General features: G+C 49.4%; 1 protein-coding gene across 1 annotated transcript in view; it reads left to right on the forward strand.

Annotated features, from left to right (window-relative positions):
* RARG (retinoic acid receptor, gamma) overlaps nucleotides 1-23,545 on the forward strand; it is a 184,852-nt gene that overhangs the window by 68,249 nt on the left and 93,058 nt on the right. The window contains exon 2 of the mRNA XM_015421378.1: nucleotides 4,010-4,345. Within this exon, the coding sequence (XP_015276864.1) occupies nucleotides 4,171-4,345 (175 nt within the window). The 5' untranslated portion in view covers nucleotides 4,010-4,170. The remainder of the gene's footprint in view (nucleotides 1-4,009; nucleotides 4,346-23,545) is intronic.

Consider the following 23,545-nt stretch of genomic DNA (forward strand, 5'->3'; position numbering starts at 1 on the left):
ACAGGGCAGGGCTGGGGGAGCGGGGGGGGGGCTCAGTAGGCTTGCCAAGTCCCCCCAGGGGGCGGGAAAAACCCCGCCCCAGAGGCCCGTTCCCTGCCGCCGGCGGATTGGGCCCCGGGGGAACCCCACCCCCAAAGTCCGCAACGTGCATGTCACCCGGAAGTGACGCGACCACGCCGGGCACGCTGGGGGCGGGGCCAGAGTTTTCCCCTCAGATGGCTGTGGCCCCGCCCCCAGCGTGCCCGGCGTCATCACGTCACATCCGGCTGACATGATTGCGGCTTGCGGGCGCGCTCGCGACGCCGTCCGGGAGCCCCCCGCTGCGAAGAAAAACGGACTTGGGAACCCTACTCGGAAGCGAAGCAAGGTCGGTACTTGGATGGGAGACCACCAAGGAAGACTCTGCAGAGGAAGGCCATGGCCAACCACCTCTGCTCCTCCCTTGCCTCGAAAGCCCCTTGCTGGGGTCATCGTAAGTCACTTGTGACTTGACAACACAAATGTAGGGATCTGAACAGGGTTTTTCCAGATCCTAGTCCAGTTCTCTAATCACTGGAGGTACCCTCATGTGCAAGAAATTAAGCAAATGAAACTTTTCCTGGCATGGAAACAAGTGGTGGGAAGACCATCTGCTAAATTTCTCTGTGTTGAGCTGCTGTTACCGGGACAGGAGCTGGGCCAGTAGAAAGAACAGCAACATTATTCCCATGTTTCCTTTAAACCTTTCCATCTAATTCCTCCCTTCTCTTCCGTTCCTGATTTCTTTTGTCTGTGCCATCCCTGCTGCTTTATCTGCCCCGCAGTGATCCTTCCCTTAACATGTGCATTCCCAGGTTTTCAGAACTTCAAGACTCTTTGGGACTCCTTTCTGTATTCTCCAAGGAGGGATAGCTCCACTTTTAAATCCCAGTGCATCCCATTCAACGTAGCCTGTTAGAATCCACTCATCGGCTTTTGCTGAGTCCCGTTTGCAGCTTCTTCAATACATACATTCAGTTCATGCGTGCTGGCAGTTCTGTACTGAAGCTGAGTCCTCATGAATGTGGGGACCAAGCCTGTAGCCAGGATTTTTCAATTCAGGGGGGGGAAGGCCCTTTCAAAGCAACCATTTTGTCCAGGAGAAGTAGAATGAACACACACACACACACAAACAAATAAGGTACTTGCATAGTCTGGAGATCAGTTCTAATTCCAGGAAAATTAAAAAGGGTGGGTGTTGTTTTTTTTTAAGCATGGAAGAAATGGCGGTGGCTGCCACCAGCTCAAGACCCCCAGACCTTCCACCCTCAACCCTCATTTACCCTGTTGGGGCAGCTGATAGGAAGGCCATCCATGCTTGTTAAGTTTCCCCAGTGGGGCAAATAATAACTTTGCCTTGCTGTTTCAAGTCCAGAAAACAGTACTGGAGGAGGGCTTAAGTCCTCTACACACACACACCCCCGCGGTCCGGATCTGAAATGGGCCGCCACGTGCCTGAAAGTTACATTTCACTGGGCATCTGGGATGTCTTCGCTTAGTGGGCCTGGGACAGGCCCACAAATGGTGCAACAGTGTAGTTAGTTTCCCCCAGTTTGGCAAACTTGGGGCCAGAAATTACTTGAGATATTATAACTTATCCCTTCCCAGCTTTAAATGTTACCCTGACGCGCCCTGGAAGCCGAGTGCCACGGAGCTGGCCTATGCCGGCACTCCGGCTGGGCACCCAGGTGCAGGAAGAAGAGGAGGTGCGGGAAGAAGAGGAGAGACAGAAGAGGAGGAGGAAGAGGTGCCCTGGCCAGGCCCCACCGGCCTCTAAGCACCACCAAAAGTTCCCACTGGCCTGGCTGCCTCACACCACTTCCTCACCTGGGAGCCCCACGCTGCCACCAACAGCTTGGGACCTCAAGCCCTTCCCCCAACGTGCCCTGGAAGCCGAGCGCACAGAGCTGGCCTCTGCTGGCGCTCCAGCTTGGCCCCCAGGCACCGGAAGAGGAGGAAGAAGAGGAGGAGGCAGAGGCACACCGGCCAGGCCCTGCCGGCCTCTGAGCGCTGCTGAAGGGCTAGACAGGAAGTCAGGGGGCCTTGGCAGGAAGTGGGGGGATGTGCCACGAGATGCCCCACTGTAGCTACGGGCCTGGTGGGGACCCTTTGAGACTCCTTCGGGTAGTGAAGGGCAGGGTATAAATCCAATCTCCTCCTCCGCCGCCGCCCCTTTCCCCTTCTCTTCCTCCTCCTCCTCCTTCGAGCTAGTATAAGGAGACTCCTCCTGCCCCATACAGACAGACACACTTGCTTTTCCTGAATGCCAAGGCTAAAGGACAACAGAAAGCTGTAATCAAGCGCTATACATAAAAAATTAAAATTGGTATAACAGCAAGGCTAAAAAACTGTGAGCTAGCTCACACTAACTCAGCTTAGAGGGAATGCTGGTGGGGAGGAGGGTCAAGTCCTCCCCCACTGCTGTTTTCCTAGCCTGAAATTGCGGCAAGAAGCCACTGTTTACCTTAGGGCTGCCAAATCTGGGTTAGGTAATACCTGGAGATTTGAGGGTGAAGCCTAGGAGACTGGGGTTTAGGGAGGGGAAGGCCCTTTCAAAGCAACCATTTTGTCCAGGAGAAGTAGAATGAACACACACACACACACAAACAAATAAGGTACTTGCATAGTCTGGAGATCAGTTCTAATTCCAGGAGATCTCCAGCTCCCACCTGGAAGTTGGCAGCAACCCTCATTTACCCTGTTGGGGCAGCTGATAGGAAGGCCATCCATGCTTGTTAAGTTTAAAATAGATAACTAGAACAAGTATAAAGTGCAAAAAAGGGGGTCCATATACAATCAAAACAGTTGTTGACGAAGTTCTCCAGACTGTCTATTCGTTTCGTAAGGACTTAATCCGAACGGTACCATATTAACAATATTGTGTCGCTTGTTTCTTATTCATCATTGAACGAATTTACAATGTTCTTCTTATCTCACAAACAATTTCCTTACTTATCCTGTTAATACATAGTGTATTCTCAATGGGCAATCTGGAGCGTCTCTATCGAGAGGCTTTGAGTGTCTCTATCCAGATTGCCCGTTGAGAACTTCAGAATCTTACTTGCATCCTCGTAATTTTTAGTGGAGGGGCCGTGCCTCAGGGAAATAGCCTTTGCATGCAGAAGGTCTCAGGTTTGATCCCCACCATTTTCAGTTTTAGAAAGGGTCAGCCCACACAGCAGGTGATGTGAAAGGCCTCTGCCTGAGACTTGGGAGAGATGCTGCCAGTCAGAGTAGGCAATACTAGGGAGACAAGATGGATGTAGATGATGATGATGATGTTGGTGGACCAGTGGTCTGACTCAGTACGTTTCATGCCTCTTCTCCTAGAGTTTCATCTCAAAAGGTTTCAGAGTTTCTTCTCTTTGAGTTTTCTGTACAAAAGTTAGTTTTGGTTAATAAGAGAAGGAATAGTCAGTGCTGGAAGTATTAGAGTTGCTCAGAGCAATGGCAGTGGTGAACCGAAGATAGATTCGGGTGGGTAGCTGTGTTGGTCTGAAGCAGCAGAACAAAGTTTGAGTCCTTTGAGCACACTTCTTCAGATACAGTGAAACAGAATTTCCTGATCCATTACATATAGGAAGAGGGGGGGGGGGTTAGTTGCCACTTACCATCAAGACAGAGACAGAAACAAAATGGAAATTACCAGTCCATGCATATAGGTAGAGGTGAGTGGTGAACAGTGTAAGCTTTGCAGAGCTTCATCTGGTACTGTGTTAATGTCAGACCGTACATGAGACCAACCCAAGGATCTTAAATAGGCAATACATGGTACTAAAGAAGACTGGTCTTTTTTGCTTTCAGCATCTTCATTAATGCCATTATCAAAATGGGTGTACTGGTTTTCTGTCCAGTGAGGACTGGCTTCCCCCAACTCCTGCTTCTCTGTCATATTCAAGAACTGTTGAGCAAGAGAAATAATGTTGGGAACGGGCTATGGTGTGTATAAATGATCCTCAAGTTAATGGTGTGTCTCTTCTCTTGCACGCAGGTCTGCGGACCAGAAAGAAAAAGGTGAAGGGAGACGTCTTCTTCCAGAGCTGCAAAGTTGCATAGATGTAGCCGCCATGGGACCATCTGTACGGAGCACTGAAAGGGCAACCCAGACCTGCTAAGCAGAATCTCTCAGCCAGCAGACTCGTGCGCCCAGCCATGGCAGGAAACAAGGAGAGGGGCTGCTCTGGAGGAACCCCCCTGGCTCATGTCAATGGCTTCCCGTCTGCCGTATACCCTTTCCCTTTCCCTAACCCCCACTTTGAGGTGCTCGCCAATGGAGGCTACTTCCGCAGTTTCCCTACTGACCTGCCCAAGGAGATGGCATCGCTGTGTGAGTTGTGGGGGGAAATAGGGAGGGCTGGCAGAGGGCGGGCGAGGAGACATGGGTGCCAGTTTGATCTGAGAGGCTCTGGCATTCGGAGTTCTTTCCTACATTGACGGCTTATTTGATTTCAGTAATGTGCAGGTAGGTGGTGTGTTGTAGCACAAGGTAATCTTTTCCAGCCATGTACAGGCACTACTGCCCTGGCCTGGACTGCCCAGTCTAGTCCAATTTCATCAGATCTTGTAAACTAGGCAGGGCTAGCCCTAGGTACTGCTTGGATGGGGGACCACCAAGGAATTCCGGGGTTGCTGTGCAGAGGCAGGCAATGGCAAACACCTGTGTTCATCTCTTGCTTTGAAAACCCCACAGGGTCACCATAAATTGGCTGCAATTTAATGGCACTTTCTGCCACTAGAGGTGCTAACTGGGTGCTGATTGATTTCTACCCCGATTATTGGAAGGGCTGCCAATCCTAAGAGAAGCATTTAAGGAATCCACTGTCTGAATGTTACCGGTGGCCAGTGTTCCCTCTAAGCTGAGTTGGTGGGAGTTAGCTCACAGTTTTTTAGCTTCCAGCTCACACATTTTTGTCTTCGCTCAGGAAGGAGGGCTCCAGAGCAAACTAATTTATGCAGTAGCCAAATTGCTCACTCACAACTTTAATGCCAGTAGCTCACAAAGTAGAATTTTTGCTCACAGGACTCTGCGGGTTAGAGGGAGCATTGCTGGTGGCACGAGGTTGGTACCAGTGTTCCCTCTAAGCTGAGTTAGTGTGAGCTAGCTCACAGTTTTTTAGCCTCCGGCTCACACATTTTTCTCTTAGCTCAGGAAAGATGGCTCCAGAGCAAACTAATTTATGCAGTAGCCAAATAGCTTGCTCACAACTTTAATGCCAGTAGCTCACAAAGTAGAATTTTTGCTCAGGGAACATTGGTTGGTACACTGGTGTGCATCCTAGCACTGTCCTGCTACTCCACTGAGCAGATTTTGAAGCTTTCCTCTAGCCTAATGAGGACTCATCCAACAGAAGACCCACTTAAGAAGAAGGAAGGCTCCTTAAGATGGAAAAATTTCCTCCAGCCTCAGATTAGATCCACACTACTGTCCAGGAGACAGGATTATTGGGCATACTTATGGAAAGTGTGAGTCCAAAGTTCATCTCCATCATGAGTCTCAGTGTAGAGTGAGGACCCTAAGTACAAAATGGGTACAATTTATCCTTTGGAAAGAGACAAAATGTCTAAGATACTTTGATCCTGGAGAGTGTTGAGGAATAACTGTCCTTGGCAGCAGATGTGCAGTTGAGCATATTTTATTCAGGTGTTGTCCGCATGACAGAAATGGCTCAATTCCCATTCATATGTTCTATATTCTAAACACCGATTCACCTGATCTTGAAAAGGTCATTATGTGTGTGTGTGTTTTTCCTGGACGAGACTTTCACAAGGCAAACCAGTCTCACGGGAAATCTGGTGCATTGTTGAAATGGTGGCTCGCCTCCTCTGTAAAAATCACCAGTCTATGTATTGAGTAAGAAGTGGCAAGCCCGAATTCCAAGCATGTGTTAGTTGAGTTATTGTGCATGGAATCAGACAGACAGCCAGTTCATGAATAACAGACCTTGCATGCTTTTCTCTGCCTTTCCTGAATTATTGCATCACTTAAAAACAAAACAAAACAAAACTAGCTGCAACTTCTGAGCAATCTTCAGGGGCAGCCCCACATGAAGCCCACTGCAGTAGTCAAGCTCCATCCCTCTGAATTGTACCTGAAAACTAGTTGCCCTGCATGTCACAATCAATCTGAGAGCAACTTTTAGAGGTGAGCAGGCCTCACAGGATTAGCATGGCTGTGCTGTTGGTGTACTTATGCTCGCACCTCTGCATAGCTGCAGCGCAACTGTGCCAGCTTGCAAGATGGCACCATCATAATTACAAGAATTCTTCATGGTCTGTCACAACCTGGAATGAAAATCCTATCTGTCAAAAAGCTATTTGTGGCTCTTACACATATTCTGGGGCTTAGAACAGGTGGCGAAGAAACCAAACCTAGTGCTGAGCCTGCCTCTGAAATAGGGTTTGGCTGCTGTTTCGCATGCTTCTCATGCCAGAACAGAGCATCCAAAACTGAACTGGAATCTGGCCAGTATGGGAAGGCAAAGGCTCTCGAGTTCAGACTTGCTACCAGATCTACCCTTTGAAGCCACCAAAAGAAACCTTGGTTTTGGACATGCAGGAATTCACACAACCATTCCCTCCCCCACCACCGCCCCGGTGGAACTACTGCCACACTGAGAGTTTCTCAGCACTGCTTCATTACATCAGAAATGAGGGGAGAGTATCCTCCCAAAGTATTGTGGCAATCTGTGAGTGGGAATGTGATTGGAAGGGCATTCCATTCCATGGGTCTGCAGCATTATCCTGGAGCTCTACCTTGTTCAACGGTTGGCCCAGGAAGGTGCTCGGTCTTAGCTTTTTAGGGGCTCTTTCACTACCCTTTTGGGGTTGCTGCCTTGTCCTAATCTCACCAAGGGGCTCCAGAGAAAATTCATCCATATCGGCACAATGGAGGCATGCAAAATGCCTCCGTGCACATGTGTGCCCTGTGAACTGATGACCAGACTCTGAAACCGGTATGCAAGGGCTGTCATGCCCAGGGCTTGTAGGGGGTGAGTCCTACTGGCTCCTATGCTCTGTTCTCTGCACTCTGGGGCATGTCCCAACATTTCTGCCCCTTCCTGCCCCAGGGTGTGCCCAGACTGCGTGCGAAACCTGCTGGTTCTGCTTGGCTCCAGCTCCTCCTACCTGCCAACGCACAGACTGGGGCCCGACATGCCTTCCCAGATGCACGTTCCAACATGCCGGAACCGCGTCCCCACGCTGAAGGGATGTCAGTCATCCGTGCCTCTAGCTCCCTGCACATCTCTGTGCTTCGGGGCCCTGTGTGTGTGTAATCCTTCCTTCCGCCTGGATGTGTTTGCAAGAAATGTGCCTTCTCCCTGCCCAACCCTTACTTTCTGGACTGTGTTGTGGCCACCTGGATCCCTCTGTGGTGATCCAGTCATGATATTCTGAAGCCTAGACTGCAGTATCTCTCCCCTTACACCCTTGGTTGCTTTCTTCTTATGTTTTAAGTCTTCTAATGGTTCAGCACTGACAAGAGCCGTCTATGCCACCCCTCCCCGCCATATGCCAATCTCTGTGTGTCATTTGTCCACTAGGGGGCACCCTCTGTGTGATTGGAGCCTCTGAGATTCCGTTCAGTTCTACTTCTTTGGAGTATCTGGCTGCTTCTAAAGTGATCTTTTCTTTCCTTTTTAATGCTGATCTTTAAGTGGCTGCGTCAAATGTAAAAAGCTTAAATCAGCTTTGTTTTTCACATCTCCTGCTGTGTGTGTGTTATGTGCCACTGAGTTGCTTCCAACTTACGGTGGCAACCGTATGTATTCGTGATCTCCGAAATGTCCTATCATTAACAGCCTTTCCCAAGTCTTGCAAACTGAAGACTGCTGCTTCCTTTATTGAGCCAATCCATCTCCTGTTGGGTCTTCCTCTCTTTCTACTGCCCTCAATTATTCCAGGAATTATTGTCTTTTCCACTGAGTCTTGTCTTCTCAAATCTCCTGCTAGCTTTGACGAAAAGCGCATCTAGGCTGTGATGTATGCTTTTATGTCTTTTCATCAGCAGCAGAAGATACACAAAACAAAACAAACACAAAACCCACAAGAGGACTTTTGAACCTTCTAAGCGTTTAGATTTCCCCTACCGCTTTGTTTCGCTTAAATTTCTAAACTGCCTTTCTGCTGTCAGAATCCAAGGCAAAAATGACATGAGATTGCTGCATTTTTTTTGGGGGGGTGTGTTTAGGAACAGCATGGAATTATTTTGCAAGTGGGTCCCAAAAAGAGTTAAAAGTGGGTCTCATCCAAGTACATATGAAAAAAAGTGTGTCATTTCCTTCTTGGGCCAAGGAAGGGAGGGAGCTGTGTCTCAGTGGCAGAGCATCTGTTTTGCATGCAGAAGGTCCCAGGTCCAGTCCTCAGTCTCTTCAGTTGACAGGCCCAGACAGTAGGTTGCTGCCTGTCAGAGCAGACAATACTGACATTAATAGACTCAGTATGGCTGTTTCATCCGCTTGTGTGTTTTCATCACGAGCCAACCATAATGGTCCCCTAATACCAAACATCGGGACAGAAAACAGCATTGTATAGCCCAATCACATCAGATCTTGGAAGCTAAGCAGGGTCAGTACTTGGAAGGAGACCACCAAGGAAGGTTTTGCAGAGGAAGGCAACGGCCAACCACCTCTGCTTCTCACTTACCTTGAAAGCCCCTGGCTGCGACTTGACAGCACTTTACATGCACAATACTTAACCTCAGGGAGGACAAGACGAATGCATTCAGACTACGAGGATGTGGAATTTGTAATTACTTTTTTTCTGACTGGTCTTCTTGGTCTATTTCGTCCTTGCCATCTCTACAGTGCCGATTTTTATAAATGCGCAATGTTCAGTGTACATAGAATTGTGTCCATCTAGTGGCTGTCGTTGGAACCACTTAGCTGTATATGCTCTGGCGGGAGGCTGATGTGGCTCTTGAAGACAGCTACCTTGCCTGCTGCAGTATTTGAAAGAGAACGCAGCTCCTGCATCTTTAACAGTCACGTCCAAAGAAGCAGGCATTGCTTTCTCACGCCTTTCAAAAACTTCTTACGTGCCTTTCAGAGCTGTATAGCAGTCCTGTTCTCTTGTTGCATTGGGTCATCCTAATTATCACCATAGCAGAAATAATCCACAATCAACATTAGCCACCCGGAATGGGCTCTTTGTTCCTGATCTCTGGCAAGTTTTGTTCAGGATGTTCCATCCTGCACACCTAGGGCTTTCCATGTTGCAACACAGAGAAAGCGAGAAATTACCCGCATAGCCTGCCAATATCAGTCTTGCACTTTTCTTTGGCACCTGGGTTGACCGCCAGATTGCATAAAGTCACCAGACTGCAACCTGGAGAGTTCCTGGTACAGCAGAAAATGTGTCTTCTTCTCTCTGTCCTTCCCTGGGCTTGTTTTCAGTGTCTTGCTGCACACTGCCAACAGAGCCTTGCTTGTTACGGGGGGGGGGGGGGGGGGGGGCGGTTGGCAGAAGTAGTCCAGCTGCCTCATAGCCCCTCGTATCTGAGAATTTAAAGGTTCCGTGCGGATTTCCAGGTTGCAACCTGGCACCCTGTGCTCTCCCTTCAGCACTTCACACAGTTGCTAAGGAAAGCGCGGCAGCAGCATTGGCAGGACCAGGGAAAGCCTTATGGCTGGCTTCTTCTATCCGTTGGGTGGTTTGGGGTGCTAGGTGAAAAGGTAACAGTCTTTTCGGCTAGGTTTCCAAAGCTCCCTTGAGTGAGCTGCACTGCCTGTGAAACAACACAAAATCCAGATTCTCCACCAATTGACTTCAAATCCTGTGAGGCAGCCAGCGTAGGGAGAGGTAGTACACCGTACTCTGGCCTTTATGTAACCTGTTTCGGAGGCTGGTCTGCAGTAGAACAACTAGATTCGAGTCCAGCAGCACCTTGGGGCGATTCTGCATTGGCTTTTCCCTCCGTTGTTTTACGAAACCCACACGGGAACAGAAATTCCCCTCTGCCGTGCATGCTGCTTTCACTTTCTTTGATCATCGGATTTTATGATACCCTCTACACTGCATTCCTGACAACCTTGCAGTTTGAAAGCAAGAAATTGCAAGTAGATAAATAGGTACCACTTTGGTGGGATGGTAACAGCGCTCCGTGCGCCTCAGTGTTTAGTCATACTGGCCACATGACCACGGAAATGTCTTCGGACAGCGCTGGCTCTTCGGCTTTGAAACGGAGATGAGCACCGCAACCCTAGAGTCGGATTCGACTGGCTTTCGAGCAAGGGAAACCTTTACCTTTACTACACTGCATGCTACTTTCGCTTTCTTTGATCATCAGGTTTTACGGTACCTTATGCATAGATTTATGACCATTCAGGGGTGACTTTGCAGTTAGTACAGCGTTGCCCCGGGGTATTTGAATGTGGTTTTGAGCTGCGCCTTTTCCTCAGTGTTGAGAAAATGTGGAGCAAATGACAGATGCAGAATCGCCCTTAGAGGCCAACCAGTTTCTTAGGGTATTAGCTTTCGAGAATCAGCGCGAGTACAGACCTTCTACAATGCAGCAGCTTGAGAAGCTCCACTTTCAGAAAAGGAAGATTATCGCCCTGACCTCGATAGCCCAGGCAAGCTCAATCCTGTCAGATCTCAGAAGCTAAGCAGGGTCAACCCTGGCAAGCAACTGGGTGGGGGACCTCCAAGGAATACCAGAGCTCAGGACGCAGAGGCAGGCAATACCAAGCAAGCCACCTCTCTGAAAAAACCTCCAAGCCTCCAGTTGGGGTTGCCAGAAGCCGGCATGACTTCCAGACATATCAGCACACACACGCACACACACATACAAAATACCCACACGGAAAAAAAGAAGAAGAGAAGAGACTGGATTTATATCCTGCCCTTCACTCAAAGTCTCAGAGCGGCTTACAAACTCCTTTCCCTTCCCCTCCCCACAACAGACACCCTGTGAGGTAGGTGGGGCTGAGAGAGCTCTGACAGAAACTGCTCTTTTTCAAGAACAGCTCTTATCAGAACTACGGCTTGCCCAAGGTCATCCAGCCAGGTGCAAGTGGAGGAGTGGGGAATCAAACTCGGTTCTCCCAGATTAGAGTCCGCACACTTAACCACTACACCAAACTGGCAAGACTATCCTTCATGACCACAGTGTATGAATATGGCAAGGTAAAATCTCAAGTCCTGGAGGCACGTGGCCAGATTTCCAAGGGTCAGGGGATGGCACCTCACCACAAAGTTCTTTGCCCCTCTCCATGGCTAGTAGAAGCAAATGGTGACACCCCCGGTTATGGTACAGATTTACATTTTCTTCATAGGTTGCTTTTGTTTGTACAGAACTTGGTTGCCTTGGCACAGATTTTTCCCCCTCCTGTCTCCTTTTTTTGGGGGGGCAGGGCTATTTTTGGGCAGGAACGCACAGGAACAGAGTTCTGGCTGGCTCCCAAGTTGGCCACACCCAGCAGGAACTCATTAGCATAACAGGCCACACCCAACAACAGAAACTCATTAGGATTGGCTACATTAGGGGTGTGTGGCCTAACATGCAAAGGAGTTCCTGCTATTAAAAAAGGCCCTGGGTTTTGACAACAAACAAGGTAAGCAGAATAACAAGCAAAAGGTGGGTGTGGCTGGAAAATCACACTTCTGGTAACATGTGGGTGTGGCCTAATGTGCTAATAAGCTGTGCTGTCAGGGGTGTGGCCCAATATGCTAATGAGTTTCTGCTGTTGGGTGTGGCCTATTATGCTAATGAGTTCCTGCTGGGCTTTTTCTACAAAAAGAGCCCTGGGGGGGGGGCTACTTATAGATAAGGCGGTCCTGACCAGTGGAGCCCCCCGGAGCACTGGCTAGTTCTGCATCTGGCATTTGCTCCACATTTGAGGAAAAGGTGCAGTTCAAAACCACATTCAGATACCCTGGGCACCAATGACGTACTGACTGCAAAGTCACCCCTGAACGGTCATAAAACAGCCATAAATCTATGTAGAAGGTACCATTAAAAAAAACCCTGATGATCAAAGAAAGCAAAAGTAGCATGCAATGCAGAGGGGAATTTCTGTTCCAGTGTGGGTTTGCTAAAACAACAGAGGGAAAAGCCAATGCGGAATCGCCCACTGTGTTAGACTCCAGTGCCCTTTCATTTGCTCAGAAGTGATCAGGAATCAGAGTGAGCAGTGAAGTGGCCAGTTGTGGGGACGGCACCAAATCACCCAGGAGGGTCAACAACCCAAGCAAACTATGGAGACCTACCAGAGGATCTCCCCGAGCGGGTCGGTGGGGGCAAATGAGGGGCCAGTAAAGTGGGGCTTAGTAAATAAACCCTAGCTTCACCAATATGAATCCCGATTCTCACCGATGACCATGAGTAATGAGGGAAAGGACCTCGGGGTCATGGTGGATACTTCGATGGAAATGTCCATGCAGCAATAGTGCAAAAGGCAAATGATGTGCTAGGAGTTAGTAGGGAAGTGATCAGGAAATGAAATGGCTGGCATCCTAATGTAGACATCTCGGATTCATTTTCATTGGACAATTCTGGTCATGTTGTTGTTCAGTCGCACAGTCGAGTCCGACTCTTCGCGACCCCATGGACCAGATCACGCCAGGCCTTCCTGTGTTCCGCCGTCCTCTGAAGTTGGCTCAATTTCATGTTCATTGCATCTATGACACTGTCTGACCATCTCATCCTTTGCCGTCCCCGTCTTCTTTGACCTTCAATCTTTCCCAGCATCAGGGTCTTCTCCAGTGAGTGCTCCCTTCTCATTTGGGGGCCAAAGTATTTGAGCTTCAGTTTCATTATCTGGCCTTCCAGGGAACAGTCAGGGTTGATTTCTTTTAGGATTGACTGATTTGATCTTCTTGCAGTCCAAGGGACTCTCAAGAGTCTCCTCCAGCACCATAGTTCAAAAGAATCTATTCTTCGGCGCTCGGCCTTCCTTATAGTCCAACTCTCACAGCCATACATGACTACTGGGAATACCATTGCTTGGACCATGCGTATTTTTGTTGGCAGGGTGATGTCTCTACTTTTTATCATGCTGTTTAGGTTCGCCATCGCTTTCCTCCCAAGGAGCAGGCGTCTTTTAATTTCATGGCTGCAGTCACAGTCTGCGGTGATCTGGGATCCCAGGAACGTGAAGTCTGTCACTACTTCCACGACTTCCCCTTCTATTTGCCAAGGAGTGATGGGGCCGGATGCCATGATCTTAGTTTTTTTGATGTTGAGCTTCAAGCCCACTTTTGCGCTCTCCTCTTTTACCCTGAGCAAGAGGCTCTTTAGGTCCTCTTCACTTTCTGCCATTAGAGTGGTATCGTCTGCATATCTGAGGTTGTTGATCTTTTCCCCAGCAATCTTAATTCCCGCTTGTGATTCATCCAGGCCAGCATTTCGCATGATGTACTCTGCATATATATTAAATAAGCAAGGCGACAATATACATCCTTGTCGTACTCCTTTTCCTATGCTGAACCAATCAGTTGTTCCATATCCGGTTCTAACTGTCGCTTCTTGGCCCTTATACAGGTTTCTCAAGAGACATGTGAGGTGGTCTGGTACTCCCATCTCTTTAAGGACCTGCCATAGTTTGTTGTGATCCACACAGTCAAAAGCTTTAGCATAGTCAATGAAGCAGAAGTAGATATTTTTCTGGTACTCTCTTGCTTTCTCCATAATCCAGCGAATGTTGGCAATTTGATCTCTAGTTCCTCTACCTCTTCGAAACCCAGCTTGTACTTCTGGTAGTTCTCTATCCACGTACTGTTGAAGCCTAGCTTGTAGGATCTTGAGCATGACCTTGCTAGCGTGTGATATGAGTGCAATTGTGCGATAGTTTGAACATTCCTTGGCATTGCCCTTCTTTGGGATTGGAATGTATACTGACCTTTTCCAATCCTGTGGCCACTGTTGCGTTTTCCAAATTTGCTGGCAAATGGAGTGCAGAACTTTAACAGCATCATCTTCTAAGACTTTGAATAGCTCAGCTGGAATACCATCACCTCCACTAGCTTTGTTGTTAGTAATGCTTTCTAAGGCCCATTTAACTTCACATTCCAGGATGTCTGGCTCGAGGTCAGTGATTATACCGTCGTGGTTGTCAAGGACATCGAGGTCTTTCTTGTATAGTTCTTCTGTGTATTCTTGCCATCTTTTCCTAATCTCTTCTGCTTCTGTTAGGTCCCTACCGTTTTTGTCCTTTATCATGGCCAGCTTTGCATGGAACGCTCCCTTGATTTCTCCAATTTTCTTGAAGAGATCTCTAGTCCTTCCCATTCTATTGTTTTCTTCTATTACTTTGCACTGTTCATTCAGGAAGGCCTCCTTATCTCTCCTTGCTGTTCTCTGGAAATCTGCGTTCAGTTGGGTAAATCTTTCCTTTTCGCCTTTGCCTTTCGCTTTCCTTCTTTCCTCTGCTATTTGTAAAGCCTCATCAGAAAGCCACTTTGCTTTCTTACATTTCTTTTTCTTTGGGATGGTGGTGATTGCTGCCTCCTGTACAATGTCACGAACCTCCGTCCATAGTTCTTCAGGCACTCTATCTATCAAATCCAGACCCTTGAATCTATTCTTCACCTCTACTGTATATTCATCAGGGATGTGATCTAGGTCAAACCTGAATGGCCTCGTGGTTTTCCCGATTTTCTTCTGTTTAAGTCTGAATTTTGCAATGAGTAGCTCATGATCTGAGCCACAGTCAGCTCCAGGTCTTGTTTTTACTGACTGGATAGAGCTTCTCCATCTTTGATTGCAAATTATATAGTCAATCTGATTTCGGTGTTGCCCATCTGGTCATGCTGGACTTCAAAAAGGAAAGCTTACAGATAGGAAAGGGGGGGGAAGAGGGGCAACCAAAATGGACAAAGGATTGGAGCCAGGACTGCCAGTCTCTGGAAGGTGCCTGAAGGTCTCCAGACGACTGAGATCCATTCCCCTGGAGAAAATGGCTGGTTTGGAGGATAGGCTCTATGGCATTATACCCTCTGGAGGTCCCTCCCTTCCAGAAACCCTGACCTTGTGCCAGTCAGAACTCTCTGACTAACCTGCTTCACAGGGTTGTTGTGAGGAGAGGAGACTAATGTAAGACACTTTGGGTCCCAATTGGGGGGAAAGGTGGGGGCATAGGTGAGGTAAACAAGTAAATAAATAAATAATCTTCAGCCAGTGCATGCTCACCAAACAGCACTCCTCTTTAGAATGCAGGCCTCTTTCAGTTGGGTGGCCAGAAGAAGGCAGAGGAGCAGAGGAGGAGATATTAACCATGTCTGGCTGCAGTTGCAACTAGCTGTGTAAGAGTGGGAGGAAACAGCCTTATTTTGCAGCTAGCTCTTGGGTCAGGACCATTTATCCAAACTAGCTGCCGGCGGGGGTGCTCCTGCCCGGTCCTAGGATTTTCTGGTGTCCGTGCAAAGTGCACGCGCTGTGATGACGTCGCCCAGAATTGATGTCATTGTGCCGGGCACACCAGGCAGGGGACGCTCTAGTGAGGGGCAAAAAAACCCTCTGTGGTCACCATAGAGTTTTAACCCAAATGCTAGAGCGTCCCCCGTGTGACGTGCCAGGTGCAATGATGTCACCTCTGGATGACATCATCACACCAGGCACGTTGACTGGGATGGAGCTCTTCGGGGGTAGGGCTTCCCTTGCTGGCCAGCTGGCTGTCAGTGGATTGGACTCCTTGAAAGTGGGGGGAGCCCCCGCCCCCATCAGGGGGATGGCGACCCTAATCCAAATGTAGGGTGCCACCCCCCAGTATAATAGGGCTGTCAGTGACACCCGCATGCACACGTGGGATTCTGCATTTGATGTCAGGCCTCGTCCCCAGAGTATACAAAGTACTCACTAAGATAATACTTTTGAGCATGTGAAAACTGCCTTCCCCTTCATCGCTTCAGGCAGGCCCCACATATCTGGAGTCAGGAGAAGAGCTGCTCCCAGGATCAGAATGTGTGATCTGATAGATTTTGAAGCCCAGAAATGTAACGTTTAGGAAATCTGACACTGCGCTCCCACCCCTGCTTTCCAAACGAACTTGAGTCTGAGGCCCAAAGCCGTGCTGATTCCACAAGCTGCTAAGCCCTGCGTATAGCAGGGGCCCCATTACGAGCGCCGAGGCCTACTTCGGCCTGCGCTGCCTGAAATGAATTGGGACTCCCTCCTGGCCAGCCGAATGAGCTGGCAGGGCGGCTGGAAATAATTATTTCATCTGGAAAGTGAGTGCAAGGCCAGGCAGAAGGGAGCAGTGCAGTCAGTTCCTCTTCCCACTCGACTCCCTCCCGTCTCTCTCTCTCTCACACACCACCACCCCTCAGCCTCAAGATTGGAGCCGGCCCGGGTATCCTTGGTTCTCTGGAGCGGGGCTGAAGAGACGCATGGCTAAATGTCTCCATTTTCCCATGCTGCTGCAGCCAGAAGTGGGGAAGGCGTCCTGGATTGTCGAAAGCCACTTCAAGAGCAAAATATGTATTGCAGGCAGGGAGGCGGCAGACAGCAGACTCTCTGAGTTGTGTGCTGAATATCTGTTTCTACACACACACACTTTAGCAACACACACCAGCCAATCCGTCCAGCTTCAAATTTCCTCTTCGCCACAAAACTTTCTTAAACTCCTCCATTCCCTTTAAGATAACAGAATCTTGAAGCCTGGGGTCCTGGCATCCACTCTGCCTCTTCTTAGAGCCCGGGTGGTTTGGTCAGGCTTTCGGGGGAGCAAAAGAAGCAAGTTTCTCCATAAAGCCAAAATTCCACATTACAGTGCAAGAAGGGTTGCCAACTCCTGACTGGGAAATACCTGGAGATTTTGGGGGTGGAGCCTGGGGAGGGGAGGGTCATCTGCAGGGTATAATGCCCTAAAGTCCACCATTTTCTCTCCCCAGTTGTAGATTGACACTTAGCCTGGATCTAGCAATTCTACCCCTCCTTTCCCCGCCAGTGGCTGGGGTGAGGAACCTGACAACCTGACAAGTGGAATCAGCTGCCTAGGGAGGTGGTGAGCCCCCCCTCACTGGCAGTCTTTAAGCAGCGGCCGGATGAACACTTGTCAGGGATGCTCTAGGCTGATCTTGCACTGAGCAGCGGGTTGGACTAGATGGCCTGTAGGACCCCTTCCAGCTCTGTGATTCCGTGATTCTACTTTCAAAGCGAGTCTAAAGAAGAAAAGTTTCTGAAAGAGCTGGGGGAGGGTTGTGAGAAAGGGGGGGGGGCTAGCTAGCTCAAGTTTGCAGCTGTCTTATAAGGATCTAGAGAAGAAACTCGCCAGGGAGAGCATTCATCCTTGCAAAACGATTGTAAATCAATAAGCCTAACCATAAAAGTATCACTTCTGTCTTTCCAGAAGTGATGTCAGAGGCACAACTTAAATTGGTGCCTCTGCAGCATCTCAGAGGCCATGGAGGCACTAGCTGAGGGTGAGGAGGAAGGAAGGGAGATTGTTATTTAACCAGCAGCGTCAGATTGCCATCTAAGTGCTGGGAAAATGACATCCCTCCACTATACAAGTGTGGCCTTAAGGGGTGGAAGCCGTCCTTATCTCTTACAAACAACAATACTTCTCTCTATGCAACATCAATTCTTAAACAAAGTATCACTCTGCAAAGCCTTAAGCTATTTGTGCTGGCTCTTTCTTGCAAGATGTGATGGCTGTAGCCTGTGCTGGACCTGCCTGGGGCCAGGTTCTAAGGGTAACATCAGACCCATAACTACAGTGGGGCTTTGAGGGGCTCTGCCCCCTTTCTTAAAGGCGCAGCCCCACAATAATTTCTCCCGTAAATGATTTTTTCAATAATTTAAAAACATTTTTTAAAAGCGTGCGCTCCTTTAAGCAGAGAGGGGTGTTGTAGTTGACTAAACAAGGGGGTTGGAGTAGGTGACCTCTAGGATCCCTTCTAACTCTGTGTCAAGCAACTGGTCCCCTTTAAGAGAGTTTTTCTGCCTAAGTGTTAGCTTTCTTGACTATAGAAGTCATCACCCCCACCTGCCGGCTTATTATCAGAATTGTTGCTTAGGCTGCCAGAAGTGATTAACTTGTAGCAGCTGTGAACTGTCATCTAAAGTGGTTGCCAGCTTGCAGTTTAGAGACCTATCTTGGTAACAGCTTTCTATTGGCTAAATGGCTTTTCTTTCTGCACTGATAACTTCCGCTCCACCAGAAAACAAATTGCCCCACAAGCCACAAAATCCTGGGTAACATGTAGACATCTGGATGTCTGTTCAATATCTGGCAGCCAGTGTGGAGAGGTGGGTAGCAATGGGTAGGCGTAGAGGCAGGGAGTGACAGCTTTTACTCTGGGGCTAGGGGGTCCCCCACCTTTTCGAGCCTGCAGGCGCTTTTGGTGGGCGCTGTCATGTGGGCACAGCCACAAAATGGCCACCACAGGAGGCGGAGCCAGCCACAATATGGCTCCCCCCAGCTTTCCTTCAGTCACACTGTGAAGACTCTTGTGCTATGAAGGCAGCTGCTGCCAAAGCAATGTTTTTAAAAATCTGCACAGCCAATCAGAGCTCCAAAGGCTGATCAGAAGCCTTGCCGGGCAAAAGGCCCATGTGGCCCACCCACTTTCTACAAACACTTGCCGGGCTCCCAGAAAAGTGTCAGCAGGTGCCAAGGTGCCCACAGGCACCACGCTGGAGACCCATCTTCTAGGCCATGAAATTCTCTAGGTGGTTTTGAACAAGTCACAATCGCGGCACTGTGCATCTGCTGGAGAAACGTTTAAATCTTCCAGAGTAATGTTCCAGATGTTTGTTTGCGAGTGATTCTGTCAACCACTTAACCAGCTTGAGCAGGAGGGGTCTTGAGCTCTGGCGAGTGAAAAGGACGAGAGCCCCCCCCCCCCAGCAACAGAAGTCAGGAAGAGGCTCTCTCAATGCAGAATTAACGATGACTGTGATAGTAGCAGTAGCCAGTGGGCCAGTCGTTGCCTTCTGTTTATCCCTCTGTGTTCGATGGGCACTTTGCTACTGAATAACACCTGCATCTGGGCTTGGGAGAAACAGGCATCAGCCCAAGGATGGTCTTAGTGATTCTGGGCAATACTCGAGGGTGGAGCCCCAGAGTCACTGGGGGCTTGGTGCCCCCACATCACCCTGCTCTGCAGTTGATCACCTCCAGCTGCTGCTTGAAGGAAACCACGACCGCCCCGACTCCACAGCCTCTGTAGTCACGGCAGCAGCTCCAGGGCAGTGGCCGGCAATCAGCTGTAGAGCAGAGGGCTCCACCTCCCTATACCATCAGCTGAGCCTCTGGCAGCATGATCAGCTGGAAGGCAATGGGGATCAGGCCTGTGGCTAGGTTTTTTTTGGGGGGGGGCTTTCAAATTTTTAAGGGGGCTGCCAAAAGAAAGGAGGCCGGGAAGTTTAGCAGAAGCCCCAAGCGAACCACTTTTGCTGTTTTTAAAAGAGTTTTCAGGACAAATTCCTGTGGGGCTATGCCTTTAAGAAAGGGGGCGGAGCCCCTAATATCCCCTTGGGCCTGATGGGGATCCTGGAGTTGCAGCAGCTGTGGTTTCAATAGAGCAGTGGCTGGGGCAGCTGGCTGCAAGGCGACTGTGCTGGGCCCATGGCAGCTGCCCCAGATGCCCTATGGCTAAGACCACCCCTGCATCAGCATAGTGTGGACCGATCCCAAGCTGCACCTCGCTGAAACGGGGCCAAATCTCTGTGCTCTCGCTTCCCCCTAATGCACAACTTGCAACTCTTAACAGGTCCCCTCTTTTCTTTTCTTTTTTTTGACACATTCCATCGCATCTCCAACTGGCCCGAACTTTGACAAGCAAGTTACAACAGACTTTGCAGACTCTGAAAGCCACCGTGGAGCAAAATTGTCCTCCCACGCAGATCACCCTTACCTGTTTAGGAGCATTACCCCTTTCCTGGCTTGGTCTGCCGCCTCCTGGCAAGCATCCTTGCCTCCCCTCCTCGGCCCACTCTCCCTAGTGTCCAAAGGGGAACAGGAAGCCTTATAACATCCATCCACTGGACCTGGCCTTGGCTCTCCTGCTCCGGCCGCTCCTGTGGTCCTGGGGGAGGCCAAGATTACTGACAGCTTCTGAACATGCCGCCTGCCCCTTATCTCTGGTCCTGTTTAAAACTCTTCCTCCTCCTCCGCACAAGACAGCTACTGGTGCTAAAGAGATGGGAGAGCCAACTGGCCGTAGGGCACTCCCCCACGGGATAGCATCCTGCCACAGACCAGCAGGAAATGAGAAATAAGGAGTCTCCCGCGCCAGCGGTTCTGCAACCTTCCCAGTTTTGCACCTCCTGTTTTTTCTTTGGTAGGCTGCGCCTCGTTCCCTTTGCAACATGCATGTTTTTGCACCACACGTTCAGCTTTCCCACTCATTCTAGATTGGGCTGTGTGTCTTCCCGCTGAGGTGCTACAGACCAAACCAGGAGCCTTTTGGGATGGCTCTTTTATTGCACGATGCATGAGGAGGAGGAGAAGAGGAGGAGGAGATTGGATTTATACCCCGCTTTTCACTCCTCGTCTCAGAGCAGTTTACAATCTCCTTTCCCTTCCCCTCCCCACGACAGACACCCTGTGATGTAGGTGGGGCTGAGAGAGCTCTTTTGAGGACTGCTCTTGAGAGAACAGCTCTGAGAGAACTGTGACTGACCCAAGGTCACATCAGCAGCTGCATATGGAGGACTGGGGAATCAAACCCTGTTCTCCCAGATTAGAGTCTGCATACTTAACCACGACACCAAACTGTTACTGTTGATTTCTTGCACAGGATCCCAGGTGTTTTTTTCCACTCAAGGGCACCCTTCTGTATTGGAAAGGTGGCCTTATTTCAGCCCACATGCCAAATGGAAAGTGCTTACCTGTGGGCAGCATTTAACGCAGGCAGTTTTACATCTCTCTTTGCTGTGCTTTGGTCCAGATTGTTGCATCTCTCCATGCAGAGATACTCAGAGGCTTTTCATGTTCTCACTCAGGTGTCCCCAACGCAGGGCTCATGGGCACCATGGTGCCTGCCAGCCCCTTTCCTGGTGCCCACCAAGTTTTTTTGGAAAGTGGGCAGGGCCAGCTGGGGCTTTTCCCAGAAAGGCTTCTGACTCGCCACTGGAGATTTGATTGGAGCCTCACTGTGTGACGGTGGGGACACCTGATTGGCTCCACTTTCTGCAGAAGCCATTTCAAGGCAGCCATCTTGTTGTGCCAGAAGTCCAATGGTGCCCCCAGGCTAAAAAGGGTTGGGGAGCCCTGTTCTAGCTGGTGCATGAACTAAGGTGAGCCCTTTTCGGCAGTCTTTGTGCAAGGACTGTAGCATTCAGTCTTTGTGTTGCTGCTGTATGTCATTACCTGGAAAGTAAGGCATGCAAAAGCTTTAGCTGTAGTAATACCCAGACTGGGGGCTGTAGGGGAGACACAAGCTTTCCACATGATGGGTTGAAACACACAAATTATGCTTCTGCGCTGGATACATACACCTCTCTGACCCTCCGAGCAGTAAGATCCCATAGGACTTTGATTCCCATTCTTTCTGCCAATATATGAGCAGTAATATTATCCCAAAAGGGTGTAAGATCACTCTGGAGCTAAAAAAACAGCATTTTTTCTTTACAAAGGGCCACTGGCAGGCTACAGTTGAAGAAGAAGAAGAGATTGGATTTATACCCCGCCCTTCACTTGGAGTCTCAGAGCAGCTTACAAATTCCTTTCCCTTCCCCTCCACACAACAGGCACCCTGTGAGGTAGGTGGGGCTGAGAGAGCTCTGACAGAAACTGCTCTTTCAAGAACAGCTCTTGTCAGAACTATGGCTTGCCCAAGATCATCCAAGTGGAGGAGTGGGGAATCAAACCCGGTTCTCCCAGTTTAGAGTCTGCACACGTCACCACCACACCAAACTGGCTCACCAGTTGCATGCATACTTGCATGCCATCTGCTTGGCATGCAGAAGGTCCCACATTCAATTCCTGGAATCTCCAGTTAAGGATCAGGGGATGTAGGTTATGTAAAAGACCTCTGCCTTAGATTCCGGAGGAGAGCTGTTGATGGGGCTATGAGGCTAGGCTCTCAGGGGGCAACATTACATTGCAGGTGTCAGGAAGATGGACTTTCACGTAGGGGAGGGGCTGTGGCTCAGTGAATGAGCATCTGCTTGGCATGCAGAAGGTCTCACATTCAATCCCTGGCATCTCCAGTTAAGGATCAGGGGATGTAGTGTTGGGGTTTTGAAAAAATAAAACTTGGTATTCAGCAGAGATAAAATAGCTTAGCAATGCCAGAGTAAAATAATTCAGAGCCAGAGTCCATGTGTGTTTAAAATAGAAAGTTTTTACTAAATTCTAGCATGGGGAAGGGTAACTGGGATGAAAATAACAACAGAGCTAAATAGCTACATCTTCACACTACAACGACTAGACTAGAAGAGAGCGATAATGGCTTCTCTACTTCTTGTTCAGAACAAGCACATAAAGAGAGGAAGAGAAGCCATAAAATGCTAAAACACTTTGACACTTTGCTTCCAATGAAACTCCTAGATCAGGAAGAATTTTCCCGGGCTCCTAGCATCTAACAAGCATTGGCTATATCAAACATGTGATTTCCTGTGACAACACAAACAGACATTTAACCCCATATCTACTGAGTGTTTTTAACATGTAATACCCAACATGTAGGTTATGTAAAAGACCTCAGCCTGAGATTCCGGAGGAGAGCTGCTGCCAGTCTGAGTAGACAATACCAACTTTGATAGACCAAAGGGGTCTGATCAGTGTAAGGAAGCGTCACATGATGTGCTCACATACCCATCTTTCTAAGAGATGATTGAGATCCTCTCTCTTATCTTTCTTCGAATACCAGAGTAATGTGCACTTTCAGTTTTCATCCAAAAAGAGAACCCTGTGTGCCAGCATGGGGGATTTGGGAGATGCTGCTCTGAATGCCTGAGGAGGCACTCCTGCATCCCATGAGCAAAGCTGGGTGGCTGACTGGGGGCCTCATCCCCTCCAGGAGACTAGGGGAGGCTGCTGGCCTGGAGCAGGGTGGGAGTGCGGACTCTGGAAGAGGCCAAAATAGCCCCGTCCTTGTTCCCCGCTCGGCTCCTCCCCCTGTATTCTCACCCTTGGATTGTGAATGTTTCGTTTGTGTTTATGGCATCAATTTGGCTGGAATGCAGGAAGGTGCCCGAGGCTGTTCCCGTCTCTTTTGCTGGCTCCAGAGAAAGGCAGGCAACACCCTCCCTCCCGCCTCCCCTCCCAAAGTCCCCTCCCTCCTCTCCTTTTTAACACCCTCCTCCCAGCGTGGAGCAGATTTGGGAGCTGGCGGAGCATCCTAGAAAAGCCTGCTTTGATAGGGAACCCAAAGCACCCTGCTTGCTTTGTTTCCTGCCTGGCCTCCAGGCATTGGGTGCTGACGCCTGCCAGGAAACCGCACCCTTGTCGCTCAAGACCGATGGTTTTACGCAACAATGTGCCTGGAAGTTAGCTGTAGTGAATAACTAGTGAAGAAGAGTGGGCTGTCTGCACATGCTCAGAGTAACTTCTCCATCCTACTTGCAGAGAGAGAGAGAGAGAGAGAGAGAGAGAGAGAGAGAGAGAGAGAGAGAGAGAGAGATACCTCGGACATGCCG

Source organism: Gekko japonicus, unplaced genomic scaffold, assembly GCF_001447785.1.
Source record: "Gekko japonicus isolate JY-2015 unplaced genomic scaffold, Gekko_japonicus_V1.1 scaffold637, whole genome shotgun sequence".
NCBI lineage: Eukaryota > Metazoa > Chordata > Lepidosauria > Squamata > Gekkonidae > Gekko > Gekko japonicus.